We start from the raw sequence: 18,179 nt of genomic DNA on the forward strand, positions 1-18,179 counted from the left end.
GAAGGAGAAGGAGAAGGAGAAGGAGAAGGAGAAGGAGAAGGAGAAGGAGAAGGAGAAGGAGAAGGAGAAGAGGAGGAGGAGGAGGAGGTGGAAGAGGAGTAATAATAAGAAGAAGGTGATGGTGGAGGAGGAGGAGAAAAAGAAGAAGCAGAGAGGGAGAGAGAGAGGGAGAAAGAAAGAGAAAGTGAGAGATTTGTGATATTGGAGATTGAACTGAATACCTTCACACTGAGGTACATCCTCAGATATTTTTTATTTTGAGGCAGGATTTCATTAAGTCACTAAATTGCCCAAGTTGGGCTTGAACTTGCAATCCTCCTGCCTCAGGCTCCCAGAGTGAAAGGATTACAAGTGTGTGCCAGCACTCCTGGCTAAGAGACTCATTCTTAAATCTCAAGCTCTCAGCTCATTTCACTTGGTGAGAGTTGTAAGAAAAACTGTGATTTCAAGAAATGGATGAAAAGATATATTTTTATACAATGGAATATTACTCAGCTATAAAGACAGATAAACTTGAGGCTTTTATAGGTAAATGGATGCAACTAGAGATCATATTCAGAAGTGAAATAAATCACACTTGCATATGTAATCATCATATTGTCTCCCTAGTGTGAGAAATTGATAGAGTAAATAAGATCCAAAAGGTACTATAGGTATTGCAAAAGGGAAAGAAACTGCCCAAAAGGAAAGAACAACTGAGATGGAGAAAGGAGAAAAGAAGGAAAGAAACACACACACACACACACACACACACACACACACGACAGCTAAGATAATTGTAGCACTAATTTCTATTAGTTCATTGAAAGGAACAGTTAGAGCTTATATTTTGTGATCGATTTTGCATGTCTATATCTTGTAATGTGAGCCACTACTTTGAAGACAACAATATGCAATATAACAATCACTGCTAACTTTTTATCATCTTGTTTTGAAATTCAGTATCATTTTTACTGTTTTTTTCTCTCTTTAAAATTAAAGAAAACAAAAACTGTGACTTGCTTCTCATGGCCCCAGGGCATATTCTTACCCCATCACATATCTGAGGGGCAAGGATTATTACCTCCTTCCCTTCTATGGCAATAATAATGACACATATTTGTTGAGTTCATGCTATGTACTGAGCACTGTGCTAAATGTGGTTCATGGCTTAGATTGCACACAGTTCTCATAAAAGCACTGAGAAGCAGATACAGTTATTATCCTTAGAAAAACAGATGAGGGAAATGAATCTCACAGAGAGTGAATTGACCTGATGACTCAGAACATCTGCTCCTTCTGTTGGCCTCAGCTTCCTTTTAGAGAGCTTGTGAATACCTCCCCTGGTGGAAAATCCCCAGTCTCTGGGTGCATTTTTGATTTTTCAAAAGAGCCCAAACTGGCAGGAACAGGGTTTAGGAGACCAAGCAGAGAAACACTATGTTTGGGGAGACAGGGGTGTGCCCACAGGGAAGGGGCTGGCTGTCTCCTGTGGACAGAAGAGGCTCTCAGTGAAGCCCTAGATATCAGCCCTGCAGGACTTTGGAATTTTCTGCAACTTTTTTTTTTGTTTTTGTTTTTTTCTTAATGACATTCAGAGACTATCATATGTGAAACAGGGCTGGGATGTAGAGATTATCTAATGCAACCATTGTATTAGCCCAAAGACATTATGTAAATTAGCTAAAGTCATCCACCTAGAGGCAGAATGGGAAACACAACTCAGAGCTCTCAAATCCTATCCCAGACCTCAGTCCTCCCCTCAGTATGGGATTCAGGGCATACTAAACTTCTGATTGTTCCCCAGTTCTTTCTGGAGTAGCTCTCAGGGCACATAATACAGACCAGGCAAGCAGACAGTTATTAAAAAGCAACTCCATATGGGGCCTCTGGTTAACAATACTATATGTTTATTTACAATTTTGACAAGAGGATAGATTTTTTTTCTTTTTATTTATGAAAAAGTAAAACAAAATTTCATGACCAAATAAGAGAACATCAATGTTATTACACTGTGTATCATCATCTTGAAAATACCTTAATTACTCAGTACAAGAAATAACCAAAAAGATTCTTACAAAAAAGAAAACATAGATAATTATACGAACCTTCTTTTCAATGAACTAGGATAAACTATTAGTATAAATGAAGCAAATTAGCATATACATTGAAATACTCAAAAATGGAACATGTAATTTGGGGAAGTATTTGAATTTCTCCCTACGTATTTATCTCTCCTCTATTTTGCTCTATATTTGTATATCTAGTGTTTTTCATATAAGAGGAACCATGTGATATTTGTGTGTCTGACTTATTTCACTTAACCTATGTTCTCGAGTTGCACCCACTTAACTATGAATGGATCAAGTTTATCTTTCTTTTGGAAGCATAACACTTCATTGTAGAATACCCTGGACCCAAACTAGCAAAAACGGTCAGGAGGAAGCTGTTGGAGGTGATGGATGGGTTTATTGTATTGATTGTAGTGACAGTTTCAGGAGTGTATAGTTATATGCAAGTTCATCAAGTTGTATACATTAAATACCTACAGTTTTTTATATATCAATCAGATCTTAAGAAAATGGTTTAAAAAATAAGGAGCAGCTCATACAACTTCACAGAGTGGAACCTGTGAGAGAAGAGATGGTTGGTTTTACTCAGTGTTTTTCTTTTTTCCTGTCAGATGAGACATGGAAAGTTTGGAATCCAATGATCCTGTGTTTGTGTCTAAACCCTCTTTGAGGTCTGAAGGGCAGATGGTGCCTTGTGCCCAAGTTTCAGATAGAAAATATGGGGACATGATTTGTCTAGAAGCACTTTGGCCTAAGAAATCATTTCTCAAGATTTTTAAATCACTTAGCTGGGCCAACAAAAGCCTGCTGGTTAGGCTATGATTCTTACCAAGGGTAATAGAATGAGGTGTGAAAGAAGACACTCAAATATCAGGGAGACCTGGTTTCAAGTCTGGACTCTGCCTTTTATGACAGAATGACTTTGCGAAAATTATGCAACCTCTTTGTGCCTCTGTCTCCTAGCTTGCAGAATTGTCATGTCAAATGTTTATTTATAGGATTATATAAGTAAGGTATTATTATAGTAAAAGATGAATAGTGGGACTTTAATAAATGGTAGTTGTAGATATGAGACACATCAAATTCTACATTCCTTAAATTTCTACACCTTTCCCTTAACCCACATACAGCAAATGCCCTCTGTGTCTCAAGTCACACCTGGGCTCACCTCTAACTTCAAGGGTAGTTCTGACAGTTGCTTTCATTCATTTTGTTTTCCACCTCAAGTAGGTGCTCCTTCTTTTAGTTTTTCTGCTTTAAGTCTCTCTTCAAAGCACAAACCGAAAATACAGAGTATTTAAAACCCCACTGGCAACCCTCCGTTGAATAAAAATGCATTGATGCACAAATGTTCTAGTTCTTCTTTTGGATAGATGATTCACCAAGGTGCTGTGTACAGAACTCCTGGCGGACTCAGGCAGTGACCTTGGCAATAGCTTTTAATTGACTTTTCTTTCTTCTGGTGTCACTTTTCCTGTTCCTTCAGTTCTGTCTTCAAGAAGCACGTTTTATTTACGGTACTTCACCCGAGTCCTTGTCTCAGATTCTGCTTCGGCACACTCAAATAAAAACAATGAACATTTCTTATGCAAGCTGCTACTTCATGCTTATGTGGTTCTCATGTGTATCATTTTGCTAAAGATCACCAGCAAAAGCCTGCTAGGGACATACCTGTATTCAGACAAAGCTAGTTTTATTAACTTGCTGCAGCTAAGGAGAACATATCAAAAGAACCATTGAAGTGTTTCAAAAGGAAGTGTATTTGTAGAATGGGTCCTAGGGTCATCCAGAGAAAGGCTTCTGAGGGAATTCCTCGGAGTCTTGTCTTTAGAACTTATGAGAGTTAGCAATTAGTCTGTTTTTGCCCTTGAAGCACATGATCTGAACAAACATGTTTTACAAAATTTTGAGTTTAGATAATTTGTATGCCTATCAGAAATTAAGCTGGGTGGTCAATCTATTTTATGTTTTTCATTTTACAACTTTTATGATTTTTCCTTCAATTTTCAGTTTTCCCTCATAGTTTAGGTGCTCAAAGGGATAATTCCCCCCCGCTTTTTTTTTCAACTTTCAGGCCTCTAATAGGATATATGGGTAGATAGATAAATAGACAGAAATAACAGGGAGAGAAAGAGAGACTTACATTAAGAATTGGTCCTATGATCTCCTTTTGCACCATTGGTGGAAATTCAGGCTGGTGGAACTATTATGGAAATCAGTGTGAAGATTCCTCAAATAACTAAAACTAGAGGTTCCATTTGACCCAGATATTTTTCCCTTCTTGGTATCTTCCTGAAAGAATTAAAAGCATTATATCACAGTGATACATGCACATCCATGTTTGTAGCAGCACAGTTTGTAAAAGCTAAATCTTGGAAACAGCCCAAATGCCCACCAACCAGTGAAAGATGTGTGCTTTTTTTTATACAATGGACTACTCCTGAGCCTTAAAGAAGGATAAACTTGAGATATTTCTATCTAAATGGATGCACCTTGAGACCACGCTCTTAGGTGAAATAAATTGGACACACATGTAAATAGTACATTGTTTCTCTGGTGTGAGAAACCAAAAGTGTGAATAAAGACCAAAATGTATAATAGATATTGTGAAATATGAAGAAAATATTTAAATGGGAAAGGGAACTGAGGAGGGAGGAGAGAGAGGGAGGAAGGGAAAAGGAAGAACAATGAGAAAAGAAGGAAAAAATGGAAACAAAGCTTTTAAACAAGGAGGGAAAGGGCTTGGAAGGAGGGGAGAAGAACTGGAAAAAAAGAAGGATCAAGATATATCGTGTACAGGTACAAATTCCCTATGACGAATGTGATCATCATATGTATATATAGTACCAATAATCTTAACTTTAAAAATTGGTTCCATGATATTTTTTTGTCTTTTTGAGACAGGGTCTCACTATGTAGTTCAGGCTGGCAGTGAGCTCACTTTGTAGCCCAGGCTGGTCTCGAACTCCCAATGATATTCCTGCCTCAGCCTCCCTAGTGCTGGGATTACAGGCATGTCCCACCACGCCTGGCAGGTTCCATGATTATAAAGGCTAGTGAATCCAAAATCTACAGGGTAGGCTGGCAAAGGAAACAGTCAAGGAAGGGTTATCATTGCAGTTTAATTTCTAAAGCTGTGACTGGTGCAGAATTCTCTCTTAGCAAAGTGAATACTTTATTAGTTCCCTAAACTGATGGATGAGGCTCATATTATGGAGGGCAATGTGGTTTATTCAAAGTCCATTGATTTAAATGTTAATGACATCCAAAAACACCTTAGTGGAAACATCTAAAAGTGTTTCACTAAATATCCACATACTATGGCTCAGTGAAGCCAATAGATAATATTAACTATCACAAGATCAGGTGGTTATGTCTCATATATATGAGCATCACTGTATTATTCCACTTGGAAAGATCTTGCTAAATTATTATCTGATAGTCATAGAAGGATCTGCAAAGTATACTTGGAATTTAAACAAATCTGTATTTTTGCTTCAGAAATAGAATATATTATGAGGTTATAGAAAAGTGTGTGACTTACTGAAGTTCCAGGACACAGTGACAGGACCCTTACTGCTTCCCTTGGCTCATCCTTGTGACCATATGTGAATACAAATGGTGTCTTTCATGATGGTATTTGAAGACTGTAAATATTTCCACTGAATACTGTGGGCCTGTTACCACCTTAGTAGACTCATTATTAAAGCTTTGCTACTTTGGACTAAATATTATCCTTTTTAGGCTACTTTAAAAAAATAAACACAGTAATATATTTTGTTTAGCCCAATGTATCCAAAATTAAATAATTTTAATGTTTTTATATAGCATTTGTAACAAAACATTTTACATTATATTTTGATAATTTTTTATTATTTATATTACATAAACCTTACTATTTTAAACATGAAGTGTACAGTTCAGTGGCAACAAGTACATTTATGCTGTTTTACACAATCATCACTATCCATTTTCAGAATATTTTCATCATCCCAAAGTGAAATTCTGTACCCATCCAAGCCCACGCAGTGGCAACTATTGTGCTGAGGTTTCTGCTTCTCATCGGAGCTGGTGGGCTATTCAATAGAATTTGGAACACGAGGCATTCAACATCTTTACAGATATGTAAAGGATTCTTTTTAGGGTCCCTGAACTAATGAGAAAAAAGGACTGAACAATTTCTCACATCTCCAAATATTAGTTTATGGGATTCTATAAACATAAACACAGTAGGTACAACACTTAACATTTTTAAAAAAATTATTTTATCAGACACCTACTAATATATGCTGTACATTCAAAATATTTTACAAATACAGGACATGGACTGAAAAAAAGGAAGACATTATAAAGGAGATATGAGACAAAGGAGCAAAAGTATTCTCCCTTAATCTGGGAAGAAGCATGTGCTAACATCATGAAAGATGCTGTAAAACATGAAGAGTGAACTAAACTGAACTTGTTGCCCCCTGGGTTATCTCCCAGGACAAACACAGAGACATTATTTTAGCACACAGCAGGAAGAAAGCAGAGGGCTTGTGCAGGTGGAGGAAATAAATGGCAGGTGTTAAAGAGGAAGCAACATGACAGGGTAGTTAAATGACTGTATTCAATTATCAAATTTAATTTCAAGTCTTGGCATAGCACACATGAGTTGTGTGTCTTAATTACCTTGCTAATGTAAGTTTCATTTCTGTCACTTGTAATGAGGGGATAAAAATGGTATCTATCCTATAAAATCTTAAAGATCACTAAAAAGCTGTAAAGCAGTCATCACATTGCCTGGAACATTTTAAGCACACAAGATATATCTACAAGCACTATTATTAAGGGTTTGGAGAATCCAGGTAATGTGTAAAAACACCACAGGGAGGACTGTGATTTTCCTAAACTAGCAATTTTATTTTCCTCATTTAAAAACCTGTACTTGTCAGTTAAATAATACATTCATCACAAAGCATTTAGAAATAGGAACAAAACTAACATCACCAGCAATTTGAACACACTTCTTCCGAGGCATAGGCTGTTTTTCAAGTTAGTTTCAGTTGTAAATCACAATTGTTTTTACTCAGTGTTACAAAGCTGTTTCACTTTAAATCAGAGTCTTTAACCAAATAATATGAATATGGATTGTTCCACATAATATTCCATGAAGTGAATGAACCATAATTTAGTTTACTGTTTCAGCTGGAGAAAAGCACTGCTGTGCTTACAGACAATGGGAATTAAGCTCCTCTTATGGCATGATTGTATCAAGCCAATAAGGATGGGGAAGTGGAACAGTCAGGGTCACCCGTGTCACACAGTTTGGATGTCTTTGTCACAGCTGATCCTGAACATCGCCAGCACCCGTATTCTGATCTGTTTGGTCCTGGCACCATAGATGATGGGATTGATGACGGGAGGCAGCAGCAGGTAGACATCTCCCATGAGGACATGCACGATGGGATCAAGGCTGTTTCCAAAGCGGTGCACCACTGAGAGGCCAATGAGTGGCACATAGAAGGCCAGGACCACACCAATGTGTGACACGCAGGTCCCAAAGGCCTTGGCTCGCTCTGACTTGGAAGGCAGTTGCAGAACTGTTCGTATAATCAGGAAATAGGACAAGGAGATGAACATGACATCCACACCCATGACCAGCAGAATGGCAGTAAGACCATAGACCACATTGGGCAAGGTGTCAGTGTAGGCCAACTTCATCACATCCTGGTGCACACAGTAGGAGTGTGAGAGCACATTGGAGTGGCAGAAGGCTAATCGCTTGATGAGCAGCGGAAGTGGAAAAAAGAACAGGGAGCCGCGGACCACAGCTACAATGCCAATCTGGGCTGTGACTGTGTTGTTGAGGACTGCGGCATGGCGTAGTGGGTGGCAGATGGCCACATAACGGTCAAAGGCCATGGCCAGCAGGATGGTGGATTCAATGGCTGAAAGAGCATGAATAAAGAACATCTGGGTAAGGCAGGCATCAAAAGAGATCTCCCGGGAGTCAAACCAGAAGAGGGCAAGGATCTTGGGCATGGTGGAGGTGGACAAGGCCAGGTCAATGGCTGCCAGCATGCAGAGAAAGAGGTACATGGGTGCATGCAGGCTGCGCTCCGTCCTGACGATGAAGACTACAATGCAGTTTCCAAACAGCGCCACAGCATACATTGACAACAGGGGGAAGCCGAACCAGAAGTGGGCTTCCTCTAGGCCTGGGACGCCAATAAGCACAAAGGTGGCATGTGTGAAGTTGCAGGAACTCATAGCCGGTGCTGAAGAGCGGGACTGAAGAGGGTGAGGTCACACTGGCAGCCTGCTAGGACATGGAGCACAGTCAGAGAGTGCCTTGGACATCCAGGGATCTAGTGTATTTTAGCTCTTCCCTTCCTACCTCCCATCCCACTTAAGCTTTCTTTTAAGCTCTAAGGCCCTCTTTTCCAGAGGACAGATGTGACAACTCAAACTAACTCACTAGTCACTACTTTCAAAGACCATCTAAATTTTAAAAGGCACGCTGGGAAGAGAAATGCTTATTTCAAAATGTGGCCTTCCTAAATTCCCTTAGACTTTTCCTTCTGACCCATATCTCAGTTATCTGGATTCTAGGTACTCTTTTTTTTTAACTATTTAGAAAAGTACTTTTTTGGGAATTTTTTTCAGGTAAAGCTGTTCTCTCTCCCTTCCTACCATCTTTCCTTTCTTTTTCCTCTCCCCTTCACTTGCATACTCCCTTCTTCCCTCCTTTCTTTTTTATATTTATTCATTCTTATGACATGTTTGCACAAGGGCAGATGCTAGTTGCTATGGATACAGAGATGAGAATCATTCTCCTTGCCATTTACATGGCTTCTTTGGAGTGATAGATAAGTAACTAAGATATAGAGTATGTGATAAGCATTAGCACAAGTTATCTGTTTAATACCTGGGAGGGAGAGAGGTATGATCAGAGAAACCTTCCTGGAAAAGATGGTACTTTTGTTCAGTCTTGAAGTTTGAGTAGAAATTAGACAGAGAAAGGAATAAAGGGTGTTCCAAGGTGGTGAGGAGAGGAAATACTTTGCAACTTCTCAGGATTCTAGATCCTCATTTCTAAGGTTAGCAGGGAGGAAAAGAACCACAACAACAATAATAACTTTTAAAAAACGTCCTAAAAATAAAACAAAAACTAAGAGAAAAAGACCCAAAGGAAATTACTTAAGGAAAAAAGGGAAAAAATAATATCTGGGTTCATAAAATCAGAGGCAGTAGTTCCCACTAATAATTTCCTCAGAGATAAAGGTACTGGCAGTGTTACAGCCTCCTGCAGATCCTAGCTACCTGGGTTCTCCCCTGCAAAGGTTTTTCTTTCTGCTCCTTGCTGGTGGTGACTTCCCATCTGAAAATTGGGTGGAGGTGGACAAGTTGTCTGAAAGTTGTCTCCAAGGCCATTTCCACTGACTACAAGGAGAGTTTGGGTTGAGTCCTGACTTTGGAAGATTGCTACTGATTTTACAAAGATATTCTAGAGCATTGTTTGTCTTACAACCTGTACTCATAAATCATTCATATCAAGGGAGACATTTATTTTTTGGTAAACTAAAGTGTTTTGGCCCAAACCTCTACCCTACCCAAACTCTTTGACTCTGATCTCATTAAAATCTCTCTCTGCTGGATTCCTTAACTTTGCTTGTCTTTAGAGCTAATTGTTTCTAAGGAGCCATAGGCTTTTCTGCAAAAAGCAAAAGTGCTGGCTTTTGGAAAAAAAAAAACAAAAAACTCTGCAGTATCTGCATTGATGGTCTTCAGATTAACTTGTTTATCCCTCCCAGGATTTTACTTCATTTCTAACTTGGATCCTTATTGTAGCTGGGAGATACCCTTCAATTGGCCCGAATGGAGAGAGTTTCGAGACCACCAATCTTAACATGATAAAATTAGTACTAAGAGATTTGAATTGTATTCTCCCCATCTTGGATAAGCAAAGAGGAATAGATCCAGGGTTCAAAGGTTACAAAATCCACACCTCTGAACTGTAGTTCCTCTTTTCCATCCTTAGAACTTGTGTAGAGACAGAACAGCTTTTCTCCCCTGAGAAATACCAAGTGCCAAGATGGCCTCCAGATGCTATAGGAACATGAAAAGCATTCTTCATTGAGATATAAGATAGCTTTTATCTTGAATCCATCCATCCATCCATCCGTCCGTCCATCCATCCATCCATCCATCCATCCATCCATCCATCCTAAATAGCTTTTCTGTAGGGAGACGGATTTAGAAATCCAAATAAATCATGCTGAATAGTTGGGAAAGAACTAAGTAACCTCCCCCAGAGGTCATTAGACCACTATGTCTGAGAAATGGGACCCAGGGTGAAGAAAAGGCAGCCATGGAGTGGTGTGGCACAGTGTGGGTTGCCTTTTTCCCACACTACTATAGGTGGCGCTGGCAGATACGAGGGTCTCTGTTGGCTACAGAGTTGGGTGCTTTCTCAATCTCTGTCTCCAAGAGCAACTCTTCTGCTTTGCTGAAACCTGCATTTTCTTACTGAAGTCTAAGACTTTTGGCCATCATTTTGTCTCCAGCTGTCCCTATTCCAGAAAAGCTGTTGTCTCCCTCCCACATTGTCTGGCTTTCTGGCTAAAGTGTCTCCTTGCTAGAATATTTTAGCTTCTCTCTGGCTTTGGGTAAGGCTACTGCATGCATTCTTACCTGCCTTTCTGGACAGTTCAGTTAAGGCTTTGAAACATTTCTTTCCAGCCAGTGAAGGTGTGGGCAGGATGCAGGGCTTTCCTCTGTCGTCATGAAGCAGTTTGTGGGGTCTTCAAGGCCCTTTAGGATGGCAGAGGCCACAGGCTCCCAGGCTTCAGGTGAGGGTACACTCACCTGGAATGGTGCGGTCTTCCTGAGAGAGTGGCTGGGCTGTCTTCCCTTTGTGTAACAGGCCTTTTTATAATTCTACTCAGTGACCCATAGGAACAGGCAATGAGAGTATGAGCTGAGGTCCCCAAGGACTTGGTGGACAGAGGAATAACATTTCTATGTCTAGCTGTGTGTCACACCACAGGCTTCCCACTACCCTGTCTAGGGGAGCAATCTCACAAAGATCTATTTCTGTTGTTACTGGTGCATAGAGGCCTCTCTACAATGTATCCTCACTCTTCAAACTAACCCAAGCTCCTATGGTCAGCCACAGGGATAATGTATTTGCTCATTAGCCACAATGGAAGTCACAACAAGCAAAGCATAGATAGTTATGGTCCTTGGGTTCTAGGAATTCATGTCTTCTTTACTTTTTACTTCCTTTCCTTTCCTTTCCTTTCCTTTCCTTTCCTTTCCTTTCCTTTCCTTTCCTTTCCTTTCCTTTCCTTCCCTTTCCTTCCCTTTCCTTCCCTTCCCTTCCCCTCCTTCCTCTTCCCTTCCCTTTCTTTTCTTTTCTCTCTTTTTTTCTGTTTGTAGTACTATGGATTGAATCTAGAGCCTTTGCACAGAACTACACACAAAGCCCATTTTACAAATATTTAAATTTCTCAATATGAGACAGGGTCTTACTAACTTGCCTAGATTGGGCTTGGACTTGTGATTCTCCTGCCTCAACCTCCCAGAAAGCTGAGACCATGTCCTCATTGAAAACCAACGTGAATACACAATTATATAACCTTAAAATTCAAAATAAGGACAAGCCCTTCTCTATAACTTTTCCCAGCTTCTCTCTTAGAAAAGAAAAAGCCCTAGAGGTGGTGAAGCCACTCCTTATGCTACGTGTGTCTCAGATAGATGACAATATGAAGGCTCTTTGCTCTAAGTTACATACTTAGTGATAATGTCTGTTGCAGAATCACAAGTACTGACTCTGCTCATCCACATTCAACAGATGCTTGTCAAGGGGCCACAACCTTGTAAGCAAAAAACATAAAATAAAACTCCACATCTCACACAGTATACATTCTGGTGAGAGTGGTAGAAACCAAATGGGATTAATACATAAATTTAAAAGGAGTCTAGGTAATCATAGGAGAAAAAACAAAGGGAAGAAGAGAACATAAATATCAGAGGGAAGGAGTTGAAACTTAGGGTGAGCTGCTGGGGGATGTCTCACAAAATGGAGGGCTCTGAGGACAGGACCAAAGGAGTGAGGGATATAACCATGGAGCTATCTGGAGAAGACCATTGTGGCAGGAAGGACTAGAAACTACAAATAAGAGTCCAAAGGTAGGAGTATGCCTGATGGTTAGAATATCATGAGGCCTGTGTGCCCGAACAGAGAGCTTAGGGGAGAGTGGAAGGGAAACAGAATGAAGGAAGATTCTGGTAACTAGCCACAGAGGGCCTCGTGGGATATGCAGGTCATAAAAGGGCTTTCATTTAGGCCCTGAGTGAGCTGAGGGTTCATTAGAGAGTTTTAAACAGAGGAGGGCTATGATATAAAGTAGAGTTAGACTCTAAATTTTATTGGACTTGTCTTCTTCAGTTCCCCCATGGGCTTGTTTGAATTGATGTGTTGCTGACCATTCTAATCCTTCTTTATTTCCTTCTCATGACTTCTTAATGTTGAGTGTGTTTAAGGCTTAGACTGAAGCTCCTCCGTCTCCAGTAGTTATCCCCACTTCCTTTAGACTCTCCGATCTTTATCCTCCCATGATGTGTGCTCTTCCTCATACTCCTCAGGGTTGTCTTCCTACTTTAGTAAGCACTTTATCCTGCCCTGTCTCACATACTCCGTGACTACACCTTACATGAGCCTTACCTTGTCTTTTGTCACTAATCTCTGAAAACAGCAGCAGAACTATTTTCTTATCAACTGGCCACCAAGACTTTCCTATGAGTCACCTATATCTGGCAATGGTGTTTATTCAGCCATTCATTGTATGCATAGCCACAAAACTAGTTTTATGTGGTATTCTGCTGAGTTTAGATCTGCAGAGGTGAAAAAGATCAAATATTTATCTTCTAAGTGCTCACAGACACCCACACAATCTTAAAATAATATGGAAGGGCAGAAAATATCACAGATATTTATGAGAACTTGAGAGGAGGCATTTAGTTATTCAGGGGATTAGATCCAAGAAGAGAGTATTTGGTGGAGGAAAAAACCAATTATCTGTGCCATGTGTTTATGTTGGCAGTGTGGTGTGTAGCACAAAGACAACACAAAAAGAAAAGAGAAAATTGGAGACAAGTATGAATGTGAATTGCTAATGAACTGTGAACTTAAGGACCTCATTCTGTCCTCATAACTGGACATGTGTTTCAGATCACATTTCTAGAAGATGCTGAAAGAGTGAATTTGAGGAAGATTAGATGTGCTTATGAATTTGCTGATGAAAGATGCAAATTTAACATGCATATTTTTCTCATTCCTCACATCTAACTTCTTCAATAAATCTTGTCTATTTTTCCTTCTAAATATCTCTTAAATATTTCTTATTGTTTCTGTTTTCACCCTTACAGCCCCTACAGTATATCTGAGTAATTTCCACAGTGGCCACATGAGGAATACTGCTCTGGCTTCTAAGAAAGTCCTGGGCATGTAGTAAACTTGTCTTTCATGGTCAAAGTGTGGCATTTGTTCTGCAATCCACTCATTCTCAATGTCCAGATTATCTACTTTTTAGCGATGGAAATTTATGAGTTCCTGGATAGGGCTGGTCACAGATTAATGTGTGGTGGGTGAAGTGAGGGAGGAAAAGCTGTAGCAGTGGTGTGAACATTTGCATGTCTGGTTCTTGAGCCCGCAATTGTTTCAGTCTCCCCTGTTTAGGAATCGGCGTATGTCCATCCTTCTCTAGCCCAACTTACCCTTTCTCATTCTCTCCTTTCTCTGTCCATGGCTGACTTTACATGGTGTGTAGAAACAGGGAAACAAAAATCCAGTGTGTAAGTGATGTTTTCCATATTTTCATCTTGCACCTACCTGTAACTTTGGATATTTGCTTTTGCTTTGTTGCGAGTTAGGGGTATATCATGAGGATAATCCAGGTAAGGGAACAGAAAGATGGAAGTGAACAGAATCTGGCAGTTTATTCAAGATGTAAATCAATTCTTTGAAGTGACACCTCTGTTCTTAGCCAAGGGGATGAAGACAGTGCTATAAGTGGAAGTAACAGCCTCTTCACATTTTTATTCTAATGTGCATCTATTAGTGACCTCATAAAGCAAGTTTTATGTTAGAAAGAAGACTGCACAAGCTTAGGCTAAGGGTACAGTGGGCCTTATGAAGCACAGTAAAACTTTCATACTAAAGGGTAACACCTTCTACAGTAGCCTTCAAAATAGTCAGCTTCATGAAACTATATCTGTGTGGAAAATATATTTCATGTGTGCTACTCCAAAGCCTTATTCATCTTTTAATGATTGTTTATTTATTTATGAATTTCATCAAATTAGAGTTACTTTAGCCCAGACACGATGAATGGAGAGGTGAGAACAATAGTGAATAAGACACAGTTCCTGGCCTTGTGAATGAGCTTGGAGCTTGGAGAAAGAACAAGAGCCTGGTGAGTCTTCTCTCCTGAGACAGAAGCATTAGGTGCTGCAGGGGCAGCCGGCCAAGGAACCAAGCCAACTGGTGGAAGTCCAGAAAAGTCTCTGAAAGAGTCACTGCTGTTCTCCGTCCAGGGAATGGAGATAGTGCTTGGATATAGGTAACAGCTTGTTCCTCAGCTTGAAGGCGACAGAGGACGTGTGGGATTAAGGAAGTGCAAGTTGTTCCTTGTATCTACAGCATTTACAGAGGAGAAGCAATGAAGCTTGAGAAGTAAATAAAGCCAGGTCATTCAGACGTTTTATTATTTTCCCTATATGGCACGTCCTGTTTGAGGGGCTGGGAGACAGCGCGGATAAACAAATTTCTTATTCTTAAAGATTTTGTGAGGGGGAAACCAGAAAAAAAAAAAAACAACAAACCAACTACATATGTAGTATGCTGGGTGTTAGAAGACATTGGAAGTTACAAAAAGTAAAGATGAGAGTGAACACAGGTGCAAATTGAGGGAGAGATGCTGTTGCTGTTATTATTATTTTCCTAGCATCCAGCTAAGGCACACTTGAACAGGAAGTGAGGAAGGTAGTCCATGTGGGTCTCTTGGGGACGCACATTCCAGGCGGGGAGAATGGAAAGCATGCTGTTTGAGCTGGCTTGTGGAGTTAAGAAAATATTTAGAGGCTAGTGTGGGCATAACAGAGTGAATGAGAGAGTAGAAGGGAATCAAGTTGGGATGGGAGAGTGAAGCAGCTTATAAAGGTCCCTTTGGAAGTTGTTACAATGACTGTAAATGTTCCCTGCATAAGACAAAAAGTTATAGGGGAATGTTAAACAGAGACAGAGTGACAAGATTATGCATTAAAATAATCACTGCTATGGGGGAAAACAAAAAGTAAAGCCAACGTGGATGGAGAAAGATCCTCCAGAAGTCTATCCATAAATGATTTCTTATTCAAGATTACAGCTAGCATCAGGGAAGTAGCAGTAGAGGTGATGTAAGTGACTAGTCTCTAAATGTACTAATAGATTGGATGTAAAATAGGAGTGACAGAAAGGTGTGAGGTATAAGTCCAAGTGTTTTGTCTCAGTAACTTGGAAAATAGAGTAACTGGATTAGGGAAGACTGTGGATGAACATTTTTTTCCCTTGATTTTGGACATGCTGAATCTAAGATGATTTGACTGTATATATTTTACATAGACAATTATGTTAGTGTGACCTATACATATTAACAGTTCTGAGAGCATACAGATGATACTTAAAGCCGTAGTATTAAATGAGATAACCAAGGATGGTAATGTGACCAAAAAAAAACGTCTGAGAATGAAGCCTCAGGAGATTCCAACATATGGAAATGAAGATTAAGAATAATTGAGAACAGAAATATTGTTGTCAAATTTGACACCATCCTTATTAAATAACTAGTATTATAGTCACTTAATAAACTCCCTGTAGGTATGAAGCAGTGCATCTATTTCCTTTCTGGACCTGATATTAGCTACAGGACCTAATTTAACTGAGCAATATCAATGTGTCATTGAATTATGTATTCACTTTAAACTTGAGAATTAATGCAAATAACCAAGGTGGAGATAATTAACTTTCTGGATTAAGATGTTGCATCTTACAAATTTGAAAATTCTTGGGCAAATGTCATAAATTGCAGTTAATTTGCAACTCATAGAACTTTAAACTTCTCCTGGAGTTGAAAGTTCAGGGAGGGCTAAGAGAAATTCTAGAATCTGTTTGTTTCAGGAAAGATCATCAGGTAGGAAAACTTCGTGAGTTTTGAAGCTCTTGATCTGAGTTTTTCCTCTCTAATATGGTTAAAAATTTCCAGAGGACCGTGTTATTTTTTTTAACATTTATGTCTTTACTTCTTCATGTCTCTCTAGTATAAATTAGATGTTCATTCACTTAGGAAAGAGAATCATAACTTGTTAGAAAAATTCTAAATGTTAGTTAAAATTATTATTGCAGTCAGAAAATGTAATCTATTTTTCTCCAAGGAGTGACTTTTTAATTATGTAATTCTAAGGTTGTTGACAGAAGTAGAAGATAAGAACAGTTTGGAGCAATAAATGATAAGGAGAATTCTAGACTTGAGGCTTAAACAGTTCATCCTTCCCATTTCTGTATCTCTGTCTCCTTGTATGTGAAATGAAGGGATTAAAGTAGTTGATGATGTAGCTACATTCTAGCTTTAACTTTGAATGATTGTATATTTAGTTTTGGAGGACACCAGGCTTTCTTTCGCTTTAAATTGATACATGACCTGAAGTAGATCATCTTTAAGGGATCATCTAGCTCTAGAATTCCTAAATTCTATGTTTCTTTAGAGTGGAAAATTTTTATCACAGCTCTACGTATCTGCTTGGTTTTCACACTGTAGATGATGGGATTCATTACAGGAGGGATCAGCAGGTAGGTGTTAGCAATCATGGTATGCACATAGGGTGGAGCTCGCTTTCCAAATCTGTGAACAAAGGACAGACTGATCAATGGGATGTAGAATATAGCCACAGCCCCAATATGGGAGATACAAGTGCTGAAGGCTTTTTTCCTCTCCTCTGGGGAGGCAATGCTGAGGACAGTCCTAATGATCAAAACATAGGAAAGGAGGATGAAGACTGAGTCCACACCAACAGTGGAAATCATGGCAGTCAGCCCAACTGCATTGTTGATCCTGGTGTCTGTGCACGAGAGCTTCATCACATCAGGATGGAAACAGTAAGAGTGGTGGAGCACGCGGCTACTGCAGAAGGAGAGTCGTTTAAGAAGTGCAACCATTGGTGTGATCATTAGGGTCCCCCTGATGACAATTGCCACTCCAATTCTAGCTATTCTAGGTTCAGTTAAAATTGTGGCATACCTGAGGGGGTTAGAGATGGCCACAAAACGATCAAAAGCCATAGCCAACAGCACGGAGGATTCCATGACAGTGAACAGCTTAATAAAGAACATCTGTGACAAGCAGGCATTGAAGCTGATCTCCCTGGAATTGAAACAGAATAGACCCAACATGGTGACCAGTGTGGATAAGGACAGCCCGAGGTCAGTGGTGGACAGCATGGAGAGGAAATAATACATGGGTTCGTGGAGGCTGGACTGAGTGATAATGACGAAGAGAATCAGGCTGTTCCCTGAGAGGGCAGTCGCGTAGAGAAGGCAGAAAGGGATGGAGATCCAGAAGTGGAAGGCTTCCAGCCCAGGAACGCCAGTTAGCAGGAAGATGATGGGAGAGGATGTGATGTTCAGGAAGCTGACATGCTGCATTAAAAGTACAGAATAAGTTGGAAATAAAAAAGGCTACACCTGCTTGTGTATTGAACCAATTACAAATAATTTTATTCAACAGAAAAATGGCCACAATGAATATGTACTGTATGAATTATGAACAAATCCCTTAAATTGATAAATATTTTTGTAAGATTTCAAATACTATAATCGTTCCTTCCCCTCTTAAAAATTGTCCCAGTTTACAATTTTTACTTCCTGGAGCCATTTGCTGTTAGTTCTATTTATACCATGAGAATTTTTCCACACTTCTTTATCCATGAATGACCAGACTAAGAATAGGTACTTTATCCTAGATTAGGCAGTCATATTTTATCTTTTCTGGGATTTCGTATTGTAACATAGAAGTATCACCAAGTAAAATAGGGTGGTAACAAGACAGA

At 39.6% G+C, this 18,179-nt stretch overlaps 2 protein-coding genes across 2 annotated transcripts; both read right to left on the reverse strand.

Moving 5' to 3' along the window:
* Window positions 1-6,880: 6,880 nt before the first annotated feature.
* LOC102017764 (olfactory receptor 51E2) lies at window positions 6,881-8,346 on the reverse strand. The gene has a single exon (XM_005380055.1). The coding sequence runs from the start codon at window positions 8,301-8,303 to the stop codon at window positions 7,350-7,352; it is 954 nt and encodes a 317-aa protein (XP_005380112.1). The 5' UTR covers window positions 8,304-8,346; the 3' UTR covers window positions 6,881-7,349.
* An 8,478-nt stretch (window positions 8,347-16,824) lies between these two features.
* LOC102022809 (olfactory receptor 51F2-like) lies at window positions 16,825-17,775 on the reverse strand. The gene has a single exon (XM_005380467.1). The coding sequence runs from the start codon at window positions 17,773-17,775 to the stop codon at window positions 16,825-16,827; it is 951 nt and encodes a 316-aa protein (XP_005380524.1).
* Between the last annotated feature and the right edge of the window lie 404 nt (window positions 17,776-18,179).

This window comes from Chinchilla lanigera, unplaced genomic scaffold (genome assembly GCF_000276665.1).
Source record: "Chinchilla lanigera isolate Chin_1 unplaced genomic scaffold, ChiLan1.0 scaffold00013, whole genome shotgun sequence".
In the NCBI taxonomy this organism is placed as follows: Eukaryota; Metazoa; Chordata; class Mammalia; order Rodentia; family Chinchillidae; genus Chinchilla; species Chinchilla lanigera.